The 13,863-nt window shown below is 36.9% G+C and overlaps 1 protein-coding gene across 1 annotated transcript; it reads right to left on the bottom strand.

The window, feature by feature from the left end:
* Positions 1–4,754: 4,754 nt before the first annotated feature.
* Positions 4,755–12,369, bottom strand: LOC116113911 (clustered mitochondria protein-like). The gene is made up of 15 exons (XM_031400068.1): positions 12,304–12,369; positions 11,438–11,572; positions 11,177–11,347; positions 10,932–11,018; positions 10,341–10,475; positions 9,872–10,027; positions 9,477–9,545; positions 8,620–8,778; positions 8,102–8,158; positions 7,978–8,018; positions 7,026–7,145; positions 6,353–6,662; positions 6,160–6,267; positions 5,633–5,704; positions 4,755–5,490 (listed from the first exon to the last, which is right to left on the bottom strand). The coding sequence occupies exons 1-15, from the start codon at positions 12,367–12,369 to the stop codon at positions 5,017–5,019; spliced, it is 2,160 nt and encodes a 719-aa protein (XP_031255928.1). The 3' UTR covers positions 4,755–5,016.
* Between the last annotated feature and the right edge of the window lie 1,494 nt (positions 12,370–13,863).

Below are 13,863 nucleotides of genomic sequence, written 5' to 3'. Positions count from 1 at the left end.
CACTCAAATTCAAACCCGTTCAAAAAAAGGTCACTCTCGCCCAAAATCATTTCCTGATATCAAATTATTCTACAATACCCGACATCCTTTGCAAGCTTTTTCTGCATTCTTGGATACTCCTGAACCAACATCCTACACTCAAGCAGTTTCAGATCCACAATGGCGTGCTGCAATGGGAAGGGAATTTGATGCGTTGATGAAAAATGGGACGTGGTCTCTATGCCCTCACCCACTTAATAAACACATTGTCAGGAACAAATGGGTATACAAAATTAAGAGGAGATCAGATGGCAGTATTGAACGTTATAAGTCCAGACTCGTGGCCAAAGGGTATGATCAAAAGAGTGGTGTGGACTATCATGAAACTTTTTCACCAGTGATTAAGCCAACTACGATTCGACTAGTTTTGGCTATTGCAGTTCATTTTCATTGGCCCATCCGACAATTGCATGTGTCGAATGCATTTCTACATGGGCTTCTAGATGAAGAGGTGTTTATGGAACAACCAAGAGGTTTTGTTGATGAAACCAACCCAAACTATGTTTGCAAATTACACAAGTCTCTTTATGGTCTTAAACAAGCCCCTAGAGCTTGGTTTTGCAGATTATCACAGCAAATTATTGAGGTTGGTTTTCAAGAATCTGTCAATGACTACTCTCTGTTTACTCTACATACTGATGATGTCATAATTTTTGTCTTAATATATGTAGATGATATTTTGGTGACAGGATCTAACGTCTCAGAAATTACCAAACTCATTCGACATCTGCAGAGTATTTTTCATGTCAAGGATCTTGGTTCTCTGTCTTATTTTTAGGTGTGGAGGCTGATAGGAGCTCACAAGGACTACATTTACATCAAACCAAGTATATTTGTGATCTTTTATACTGGACTCAAATGACTGGTGCCAAGCTACTTGCATCGCCTACAGTGGCCAGTGCCAAACTGTCCAGTATAGAAGGAGACTTAATATCTGATCCTTCTACTTATCGACACATCATTGGGGCACTACAATACTGCACAATAACATGTCCTGCTATTTCTTATGCTGTTAATCAACTATGTCAACATATGCACCAGCCAAGAACTCCACAGTGGCAGGCTATGAAGCGAGTTCTTCGCTACTTAAAGGGCACTGTAAATCATGGGCTATTCTACACACCATCTCCTCTACACTTACATACCTACTACCACTCGGACTGGGCAGACAATGCAGACGACAGAAGGTTTACTAGCGGCTATGGCGTTTTTCTGGGCAGAAATTTGGTTTCTTGGAGCTCCAAGAAACAAAATGTGGTCTCTCGTTCGAGTACCAAAGCGGAGTACAGATCAATGGCACTTACTACAGCTGAAGTATACTGGCTCATAATGCTTTTCAAAGAATTGGCTATTGGTCTAGTTCACACACCAACTATATGGTGCGATAACATTAGGGTAATTGCACTCGCTTCAAATCTGGTGTTCCATGCTAGAACGAAGCACGTAGAAGTTGACTATCATTTTATTCGGGAAAAAGTTCGCAACAATGATATTAAAGTCCAACATGTCTCAGCCGTGGATCAAATAGCGGATGTCTTCACCAAAGACCAAACTGCACAACGTTTTCAATATCTAAAGAGCAAATTAATGGTCTGTCAAAATCCCATTAATTCGAGGGGGGTGTTAGACTATCAACATCTTCAGAATCTTCAGCAGAAAATCCAAGAGCATCTGCACCCAGTCTTCACTCCATCCATTCTGTTACTGATTCAAAATGATCCAGCTGTTGGCGTAACCTTCTCCTACAAATCTGTATATGATTGTTTCCTCATTTTGAATTAGATTGATTTCCTTATTATACGCATGATAGCTCAAATGTCCAGATATAAATATAATGAAAAACCACGGCTTGAGTGTGTTAGCCAAGCCAAAGATATTTCATCCTTCTGCTAAATTATTAAGAGTTTACACAGATTACCCCAAAATAGTGAACAGTTTTTAGATCCAGACCAGTTTTACCCACAGTTTTGTACTGTTCCATCGGTCTAAAGCGGGTTTTATGCCTTTTACGGTTTTCATGTTAACTCATACCAGAGTTAAGGTCGGGTCCCGGTCAAACCGACTGATCCGGTCCAGGTTTTAAAACAGAGGGCCAGATCTCATCGACGCCGGCGTTAACAACCCTCCCCATCACCCAGAAATTACTCCTCTCTTCCTCCCCACCAAAACCCACCTCACCCCTTGTTAGCCTTGCCAATTGCCGGCAAAATCCGGTTGTTATTGCTGCCAGTTTTGTTCGATTTTTGATCGATTTACTCACCAGAAATCAACTTTGTCACCACCATTGCATTCACCGGCACTTTCTCTTCAAAAGCCCCAACATCCCGATCGTCAATTGTTCGCCGATCATCTTCCAAAATCCTAGGGTTTTGGGTGAATAGGAAAAATGTAAACCTGGCCCGTTGAAGCTTCCAGGTCTCAGTTGAATAGGCTAAACCGGCCAGGTCAGGCCGGGTTTTAAAACATTGGCTCATTTATCAAAAGTTTTAGTGAGCACATCTTTGTATGGCAGTCTTTAACATTTTTTGTTCCTAAAAAAAAAAAAATTCACTTTACTCTCGAGTCTTTAACATTAAAGCTATGTTTTAAAACCCGCATAAGACCGATTGGTCCGACCGGGACCCAATTGCTTCTCTGGTCCGGTTCAGGTTTTAGGGGATTTTTTGTAATGTTTCAAAATTATAGGGACTAATTGTAATTTTTAGGGGTGTTTTGGAGATATGTCAAAAGTTAGGGATTACTTGGTAATTTTTTGGGATACTTTGAAATAAATAAAAAATTTAGGGACTAATTTGAAAAATTTTAGAGGTATTTTTGCAATATACTAAAATTTAAGGGATTGATATGCAATTTTTTAAAAATAAAATTATTGCTGGCATCACTGGTCCAACTGGTTCGACCGATTGACCCATGACCCGGGTAGCAGAATGGGTTGCCCTCTAGTCCAGGTTTTAAAACAGTGCATTAAAGTGCAAAGAAATGGGAAAAAAAAACCTGTGTTTTCAATTGTACGCATTTTAAGCTCAAAACCACATTCCACTAGGGGTGGAAACGAGCCAAGCTGAGCTTTGGTTGTTCAAACTCATCTCAGCTCCCACATTGTTGAGCTCGACACAGTAAAAGCAAGCTCTAGATCGAGGGGGCTCGAGCTCAGCAAAAGCTCGTGCATGCATAAAGTTGGGTGTTCGTTGGGGCAATTCTTAAAACACCTAGTGTGCACAAAGCAGTAGGAAAAAAGGTCAAAAAAAATCATTCAATCAACACAAAAACGCTTCAATTCAACCAAACACTCCAAAGAAACAAACTGTTTCGCCCCAACAACTTCAAAATTACTCCAATCAAAACCCAAACACAAAATCACACAAGACTTCTAGAAGTAGCCAACGACGATCGAAGAGCAAACTGGGTCCTGGCTATTAGGATTTTGAAAAGGGGAGGCCAATGAATCTTTTGGTGGTGGCAGGTTGGAATTTGGTGGTAGCAGTTGGTCAGAATCTGACTTGAGAGGAACGGCCGCTCGTTCCAGTAATTACTCGATTGTTGACGATTTGTGGGTTCAATGAGAACGATGGAAGAGGGGGTTTGGTAAGGGAAGATCAAGGAAGCACATGATGGTGACGGGGGGTCGCAACAATTCCAGAATCTGTCGATGGGCACAAAAAGGACAATCACGCGATTTGTGTAAGTTGATTAATAAGATAAAAAACCGTTGTAGCTTCTAAACCTAGAACAGAGATGGTGGGGATCGACAAGTGATGGATGATTGGGGGTAAATGGAGGTGGCAATAGATGGTGGGGTGGCTAGGTGCAGCTGGTCGCACAATCACGAGGCTTCACGGCATGAAGGAGAAGAGGATTGGAGCAATGGCTTGGCGTAAAAGACAGATGGGTTTAGGTTTTAGTGTTGATTGTTCAGGGTGTGTTTGTCAATTTTCAAAACTATAAAATAACTATCGTCCCCTATTAGTTTCAAAAATCACATATACCCTCGAACTCCCTGAAACGTACGAGCTTTTCAAGCTGAGCATTGACTGTTCAAACTCAGCTCGCCTGCATGAGCTGAGTCGCTCGTCTTGCAACTCAACTCCTTTGACACCCCTACACTCCACCACACTCCAAATCTTTCTACAATTTCATTTTTCTTCGGCATCCATTTCTTCCATAATCCATGATTGTTGATGAAAATTCAAGTTTGAATGGCGTTAAAAGGAATTTAAATGAGCTTGTTTAAAAAACCTTATTGATTTGAAACGTGTTAACAGTAATTATGTTGAACAAATATATCCTTCATATTAATTCTTGAAGGTTGTTAAGAATGGTAATTGTAATGCAATTCTTCTATACATAATATTTGAACAATAATATTATACTTATAAAGAAATCTTACAAAAATTTTCATATAAAGTGAAGTGACAAAAAATGAATAGAAGAGTAAAACAAAAAATCAAACTTATTAAATTCACTCTTCCATTCATTTTTTGACATATCACTTTATATGGAGATCTTTATAAAATTTCTTTTTAAGTGTAATATTACTCATATTTGAATACTTTCATTTTTAGAGCGTTGTTCTCAAAATCATGTGAAAATTGCAAAACTCTTACGTTAAATCAAATCCCCCAAAGAAGGAATGATGAGATTCAATAAATAAAAATAAATATATTATATCAAACTATTCGAACCACATGCATGGAGTGCATGACAGTTTATGAATCTATCAGGAAGACCCAGATTATTGGCAAAAATTTAAGATACAGGTTGATTCACTACCACATTTCAATATTCCCTTCTACCTTGTAAGATGGGGTGGCTCCTCTCTCTCAAGACTGTTTTCAGAAACCCAAAAAAAAAAAAAAAAATTGCTACTTCCACAACATATGGCAAAAGAAAAAAATTTACTTCCAAGCTTTGTTAAAATTTCCGGATCTTTTAGCCAAATAATTGAATCTCTACCTTTCAAAACTTCAGGATGTTAATTTAGTTTTTGTTTTCTGCTTTTGTTTTCTTCTTCTTGGAATCTAAGGATGTTAAACCCTTGCCCAACCCGGCAGGAGGTTGACCACCTTGCTCTGATGATGATATATCCTTTTTGGCATCTGCTGCTGCTGGGTCATTCGAAGGATCGCCGTTGGCTTCCTTCTTTGGGACATCAGTGGCCCCACTACCATTGGCATCAGGGGTAATTCCCGAGTTTATGATGTTAAGGAGCTGAGTAAGTGGCGGTAAAGCTTGGGCTGGAAGACCATGTGGGCGAATCAAGAGACCCTTTGCTGCAGCTTTTTTTCTTACTTCAGCTGCTGCACGAGCAGCCCTTTCATCAAATCCCCTTCCTCGAGGAATGGTCTCACCAAGTACTGCTGCATTAAGTGAATTGTTGACAGTAGTACCAGAACCTCCAGACCCTCCAGCCGCGGCTACAGCTTGGAAAGCATGTATCAAATCAGGATTGGCCTGTCAATGCAAAGTTCTCAAATCAACATGGCCACAACTGATCACAACATTTCTTAAGATAAAGATTTAATTATTGATAAGAAACAAAAAAATAAATAAATGAAGAGGGATGCCAGCATGGGATCAAGTAGGTAAATAATACCTTCAAGATATCAATAGCCTTTTGTGTCGAAGCTGTATTAAACGCCTGTCCTTTCTGTTTTTGTACATTCATCTGAGACAAGAAATTTAAGAATTCAAAAACCAAAAAACGATAAGAGGAGAGGGAGCACTATCCATTCTCTATCCTCAAAAATCAATGGTTTTGGAGCTGGGATCTGTTTAGAATGCCAGAATTAATAACTATTCTCCAAGTAGTCAAGTAGGGGTTTTCATAACACATGAAATGATGAATTTTAAAAAATTAGAAAAAAGAAATGCAAAGCAAATTATAATGTAATCATTCCTAATAATTTCTAGAAACACTTCCGCAAACAAAATATGGATATCCTTGCTGAAAAGGCAGGCACTGCATGTTTTCCAACTGACACAGTTTCTTTACTTCTGAAAACAAAAACTACTATAAAAACAGAGGCTGAATAAGGAAAAAAAACAACAAATATTCATATATATACGGACAGAGACTAGGGGTTCATCTTTCTCATTTCTGTTGCTCTAAGATGCTATTACCTGAACTTCCCGCATCTTAAATGTCTTCATCCAATTTTGTGAGTCTTTTGTTCTGGAATCCTCCTCACCAAGTTGTTTGACAAGTATATCATAGGTTTTCTTTTCATGCTGATAATAACAAAAGCTCAAATCAGTCAGCTGCATTTGATAGCAGTTCACTATAAACCAGACAAATAATTCCTATAAGACAAACCTGGTGAGACAGTTTGAAGGCACCCATGCAGTTGAATGCGATGGCAAGGGCATGATAGCACACAGCGGTCTGTATATGCTCCTCACCTAGAAGCCTCTCATTCTTTTTCAAGGCCTCTTGCAAATAACGGAGAGCTGTGTCCATCTTCCCAATGTCCTGGTACATCATTGCAACATTAATGAAAGTTGCAGCCACATCAGGATGATCTGGGCCAGATGAAAGACTCAGCAAGAGCAATGCCCGGGACATGTGCCGTAGTGCAAGCTCTGTTTGGTTAAGTCCATGATAGAAAAGAGCCATATTGCCATAGCTGCAGAACATATCAAAGACCAAAATGAGTTGACAATTTGCCCAGAAAAGATGAAATGAGAGGAAAGTTATGCTGATGGTTGGAAGTGAAGTTCAAAATCATTCTATCACAACTGACATGAAAATGCCTCACATTTTACACAATTTAAAGGATACATGTAAAATTTTATCAGATGTTTGCCTCCATTTATGAACTTACAACTTCATTTAGTTCATAATAATTAATCATAGGCATAAAAATTTCAAGATCTAAAGTAACTCCATTCTGAAGTTAATATTAAAGAAGATAGTACATGGCTAAAAACTCACTAAACAATATGAGGATAGTAAACAAAATGAAGATAGCAAACATAATGACTAGTACCTGTGAGCAGTATCAGGGTGGTCAAGACCCAAGCAACGTTCATTTATAATTAGTTCCTTGTGCTGTTGCATAATGGCTCCAGCCATGTCTCCTGCGTGATACAAAACCATGGCAAGGTACCTGAACATTTGAGAAAGAGTTTCAGCACACTGCCACAGATACATCAAGCAGCACAGTTTATTAACTATGAAAGCAACAGTGTTAACATAAACAGTTACAATAGTTGACTTTTTCAACATGACAACCTTGGATTTTTGAAAAACTTAGCCCAGTTTGCTCATTGATGCATAAAATCTAAGCCTGAACTCAGCATCAAGCTCATCTAAATAAATGATCCCAAACCTAAACTCCTGCTTCCCTTCACAAGCCGGCTTAGTTATCTATAGTACTGCTAGTGTTTTAATTCTACTCAGTAGGATCCAAGCAAATCATATTTCATTGAAAATAATAATGCCACTTTCTGAATTTTTAAAATGACTCTTTTGAACATAAAAAATATAAGGGATGGGAAGACATGGCTCTATAAAAATGGTCCTTCACTCATTCTCATAATTTGAAGCAGTCATTTAACGGCATGCAACAGCATGGGGGCTACCTTGTTCCCAGGTTTCTGGAACAATTTTGTTTTCAATAATTATATTGGTTACATCATATTATTTTCAAAATTCTTCATCGGATGTGAAGACCAGGGGATTTTATGCTCCATTTGTCTTAAACATAAACCTAGCATACAGGCATCCTAGCTTTCAGCTGTAAATTTCAAGCCCATGAGTTGAGCTAAAGCTCCAGGCTCTAATAATTAAGATATTCAGGTTACTAAGTTCAACTCACCTGCAGTCCTAGCTACAATAGAAAGTATGGGTAAACAAGCATGATTATGATGATTCTAATATGAAGCTAGCATGTGTAGAGGTAAAAAAAAATTGCATAATGATTGAAGTGAGGTAACTACCGACAGCAGTTGGCAACCTCCCGATGCATTGGACCAGTCACCTGAAATCCATTCAAGAAAGAAATGAGAATATACACACACAATAATCTTTGAAAAAGCACATAACAAAAAGTGATGAACATACCTGTTGAAGTATTGAAAATGCCTCAGAAAACAATGTGTAGGCTTCACTAAGCAGACCCTGAGACAGAAAGTGGCAGAAGTTAACCACATTTATCTCCAAAAAGATTATCAGATCATGTTCGGCTAGCAGCGCTTGGATCAGAGTTCTACATATCACCATGCAGTAGCAAATCTTAATATAGCACATAATTCACGTGACTGAAACCATTATGTACAATTAACATATTACTAAATATCATTAACTTCCACACTATTGATATAATTCAGAATTTCAAATGTATGCTTATTAATTTAACAAATAATGATATGTCAGCAATCTGATCCAAACATGTATTATGCCAGCTATAAGAAATATATGGCTTAATTCCACTACTAGAACAATGTTCAGGAGTTCCCTCAGTTACTTTAATATACTTCTGAAATCAAGTATTCTTCAATTTCTAAATTTGACAAAGTTGATAACTCCAAATTATGGATCCCTTGCCGAGGGTCATGAATAACGTAACAGAGCACAATTACCTCAGATAATTGAGCTTTCCCCATTTCAACAAGGTTCTTAGCTTCAGAACATACAGGAACTGAATGCTTCACTACTGGCTGGAGATTAAGGATATCTGAAGTTTGGAAAGGTGTTGCAGCATTGAAATCATATTTGCGAGCTGCAATGCTTATGCCCACCTATTAAAGAACCATATTTAAGATAGAAGCTCAAACTCAAGTCCAGAAGCACATTCAAGACAAAACAAATTAGAACATAAATTTAAGTATACGAAACATAAGTAGTAGACAGAAGGCAGATACCAAGGTATTAAAAAGTATGTGAAGCTCATGCTATATTGCAACTATAGCTAATACTGACAAGTTAATAGAGATGCAACACAACATGCATTAAATATGAAGAAACCAACAGCTTGTGGCAAAGGCAAAATTATATTGGCTCAATCCACAACCATTGATCAAGAAATCATCTAAAGGAAAATTTAGTAAAGAAGTGCTTAAAATATTTGGCAAAAGAATTGCCGGGAGGCAGACAGCCCAACTAATGTTTCAGCATGTTCAACCATGCAGATATTTTTAATGTTCAGCAAAGTGTCACCATAATGATCCAATCATTACATTAATCAAGATTGAAAAAGCATCTTTTACAATCTTTTAATTTCTAGAGGCTTCTTTGTTACAATTGAAAAAAAATAAAAAAATTTATCTCTTGACTCTCATACATATCAGGCCTGCCCTGATGGGTCTCAAGACCATTCCATTCACCAAGGGAAAATAATAGCATGTGAACAGCAATTATATAATATTCTGAAAGAACAGAGAAGCCCGATTGTAAAAACAAAGTTTGTAACCCGAATATTACAGAGTTATCAAAATACCTTTTGGCAAAGATTACGCATAACTGAGACTTTCTTTACTCGCAATCTTGCATCCTCAGGCAACTCAAACTACACCAAACAGAGATTCGTTTAGTTTGAAACATAAATCAAACACATAACCAGCAATAACATCACAAAGTGTACATGGCAGAGATTCCCAGAGATCAAGATTACAAGGAACATGCCAGTCTAACAAACATTCATCCTTCATCCCTAATCCAAACTTGACATTTTTGAAAGAACATCTCCCCATGCAATCATAATTTTCAAAACTTAAGATAAGCAAGGTGGAAAGAAATGAACTCATTCTTAACCAAATGAATTTAAACAGCTTCCAACTTCCAAAGGATGTCTCATACTCCTATAAGCATCTTTTAGAAATAAGAATTTAATACCTGATATTTCGACTTCGCAAATTCTTTGAGGTCAGACCATAGACTTTCTGAGCTAATATTCATATAAGAGGAATGATGCTTTGTAGCAGAAGCTTTAGATTTCCACCTGGCTTGGCCCTTAGAGGACTTGCCTGCAGACTGATGGCTCGCCTGGTCCTGTAAATACTTGAAAATAAATTACAAAGTCCAGTCTTAAGGTTAACCTAGAAAATGAAATTGAAAAAATAGATATAAAACTAATTCAAAAAAATAAAAATAAAAATTGAGCATACTGAACATTTTTCCGATAAATATGCTGGTTCAACAAAACACTTCTTTTACCATGAAAAAGCTTCGGTATACAGTTTGGTGTAATACTACAGAGTCATTATAAAGAGAAAAAAGTACGGAACCCCAAATCTGCATATAAGAGCTTAGCACAAAAACATATATGGAGAAAACTACAAAAGGAAGGATACAAGTCACATACTTTCTTTTGGGTTTTGGACTGCATACTATTAGCAGCAACTTTGCCCCCAACAGTTTGACAACTTCCAAAGAAACAGTTGAAAAAATGTGCAAGTGCTGGGCCAAGATCATGATCCTCTATATCTCTTAAAACATCCTGCATAACCAGAAATGGGTAGCAAAAAGGTAAACCCCCGGTAAACAAACAAAATAAAATCGAAGACGGGGTCTGCACAATAACTGTTCAATATTAATCAATTCTACATGCCAAAAGAACAGAATAATAGTTTCAAGTTCAAGTAAGCAACAAAATCAAACTGTTTCTTTAACTATTTTACTTGGGACTTCAAAGTGCTAAAACCAAAACCTCCAACAACTGTGTAGTTTGTGAAAAATGATACGAACAAGAAATGGCTCACACTTGATTCAAAATCCATGTCTATATTTAAACTACACACATATTTAACAATTTCAGTATATAGATCAACGCCACACCTCAACCTCCAATTACTTTCACAAAAACTTCATTAAAAATTATAAAAATAAATAAAAACAGATACTAAAACCCTTCCAAGGATCAACTAATGTTGAAGTAGATAAGAAATGAAATCACCTTGATGATATGCTTTGCGGACCTGACTACAATTTCGTTAGAACAGAGATCCCATAGATGTGGTAAATGCTTGGTCCCATCAGCTACCTGGCAAAATTACTCGTGTTAAAACACATGCAGAAAAATCAAACGGAAAAGGAAAGAGCTTACCTGTGTGCCATCAACTAGATTCCTTTTTGTAGGGTAAAATAAATAGCTCAAGGGTTTAGGGTTTCAAAGCATCAACTAAAACATATAAAACTTACTTTCCCAATATATCGAATATTAATTCCATGAGCATGCAGTGCTTCAGTCAGTGTCTGGCCATCCATTGGTGAAGCTTCAAGTGTGCAAAGGTCTTGTATAAATTTTGGAAGCACAACATTTGCAAGGTAAGAACTAACTTTCCTTACATTTTCTTCATCTCCTGTTATCTCCTGGAAAAACAAAGGAAACGAGCAACATAAAAGAACTTCAGCATATCAAACCATTGAATAGAAAAGAACATTTTAAGTTTTTAAACACACCTCTTGACTCCCAGCCAACTTAAATTCAGTTAAAACATTGGGGTTAAATTGTATCTCCTCGCATGATTCAGAACTTTCTATAGGTGTAGAAGCACATTCTTGGACAGCCTCAATCTTCTCCTCTTTTGTTGTATCCTAAGGATCAACAAGATGAGCCACATGAATCAATTTATTTGGATTCACTTAACAAATATATCTTGAGTAGACATTGTAAATAAAGTACATCATGTCTTAATCTGAGAAGGGTAAATGGTGTTGGAATAAAGGAAACCTATACTCATATACATGTGGGTGAAAAAAAAAAATCCCTGGGCTAAGCAATTATGTAGAAAGCAGTGTGATACATATTACTGATTTGGAAATTATGCTTTTAATGGTAAGTAACCATTAAAAGATTTGGTTAATTACATATTTAATATATTTAGCATTGTATATTGCAATCTTGTTATGCTAATAAGTTCTTAATTGAAGCTGTGGTTCACTGTGCATATTGTGCTGGAGACTGCTTTATGGCTTAACTTACTTTTTAAGAATTTATAGATAGTTTTAAAATTGATAATTTAATTATTGTTAAGGTGGTTGCTGTGTGAAAAACTAATTTTCCACATCAAATGGGTCAAATACTATACTGAACAACATCTATTCTTGTAAGACATTAGTGTAAGTGTTTTCTTTATGCCCTTTATTCCGCATCTTTTTAACTCTATATATGTTGTTGGTATCAGAGCTTGTGTAAAGCTTGCAAGAACTAGAGTGGTGAAGGATCAAAGTCGTGAAATTGGATATATGCCGGGTACTTTTTAAATCTTGAAGCACTGATGGTTGCTTTACTAGAGCCTAGAAGTTCATCATTTTTGTTTCAATACGTTTAGATCTGGGTCCATCTCTTGCCTGCTTGCAAACGAATGTTGTATCTGCATCTTCTTATGCATGATTGTCTAACATACACCCAAGTTTTTTCAGTTGTGAGTTTTTATGTCAGAGATCCGAGTGTGCATGCATCCTGGAATGTTTACTGTTCTTTTCTTACTTTGGTTATGCGAGTTTACTTTAATGTATCTTCAGGAGTTGACAAACAACGAAACTTTAAAGGTCTTCAGAAGCGGCGGAGCAGTCTGATGGAAATCAACCTGGATCTTTATGTTACCATCAAGGTTAATCTCTTAGCTTCTTATGTTTGTATTATGTCATACAGTTAGAGTGAGTTTTTTTGTTACTTGTTAAATTGCAAACCTTTGTGGTATTCTTTTTAATCCTGCAGTTCAGGGAAGATCCTGTTTTCCGTAGAGAAGGTGCTACATTCATGTAGATGCGTTTGGAGTGTCACTCAGGTAAACTGTTTTCTTGTATTTTCTTGGCTTTACAAAGAATGAGATGCTATCTATGAAGATCTCAAGAGTGTGTGATATCTAGTTCTTCATAAATTTTGTCTTCCTTCTTGTACTGAAGCCGTGGGATTTCCTTCTTAACTTAAACAGTGTGCTTTTTTTTTTTTTAATTATGTGTCCTATAATCTCTTTAATATATTGAAGTCCATTGGATTGTTATTGTACAGGCGATTTTGGGAGGAACCATTCAGTCCCAACCTAACCGGAGATGTTGTACTAAGGTTTGTTGAAATCTTATGGATTGACCATCTTATATGACTGGTTTCTGTAAGATACTTTTTTCTTCCATCTGTTGTTGTGGTAAAATAAAATTTATATTATATCTGCGTACGCCCTGGCACCCACCAGGTCAGAAGGTGGTTCTGAAGAGCAAAGGTTGTAATATTACATTAATGCTTCCTTTTATTATTTATTCTTTACATGGTTTCTCATGCGTATTTTGTCCTTTTGAAGATCGTTTCTGATAATGTGTTTATTTTCTCTGCTTCAGGATGTTATCAAATGCAATACGCCAATTATCTGACTATTTTATGATTGTTTTTGTCTTTCAGGGATTAAAACAAGAAACTCTTTTGCATTTGGCGATCATATGTGCACTACAATGTCAGCATTCCACGTAAGTCTATGTTTTCAGACAGTATTTTACACTTTGATAGTATCTGTACCCATCCCCAAATTTAGCTGACATCATATTTGCTTCTGTGTCAATGTCTTATTTGTAAGCGTTTCCATGTAGGAATCTGACCCAGAGACAACGTCAATTGATTGAAGAGTTTGCCAAAAAGAGCAAGGTGAATACGATAGGCATGCTGCTGCTGGAGCATCCAGATGAAACACCAATCCAATCGATCAAATTCTTTGGTGTCATTTTAGTCCCGTTTTGTGGAACAAAAGGAATAGGAGGAAAAGCAAGTAACCTCATGGTAATCCACCTGCTTTGAAAGTTTTATAGGAGAAATTTGAGTTGGATTTGACCTATTTTTTATTTGTAACGCATGTAATATTTATTCCCAAAACAGATAATACAAATTATTTTGA

Source organism: Pistacia vera, unplaced genomic scaffold (assembly GCF_008641045.1).
Source record: "Pistacia vera cultivar Batoury unplaced genomic scaffold, PisVer_v2 Contig692, whole genome shotgun sequence".
Lineage (NCBI taxonomy): Eukaryota > Viridiplantae > Streptophyta > Magnoliopsida > Sapindales > Anacardiaceae > Pistacia > Pistacia vera.
Note: the sequence above shows the minus strand (reverse complement) of the source record. Positions and strands in the feature narration are given on the sequence as shown.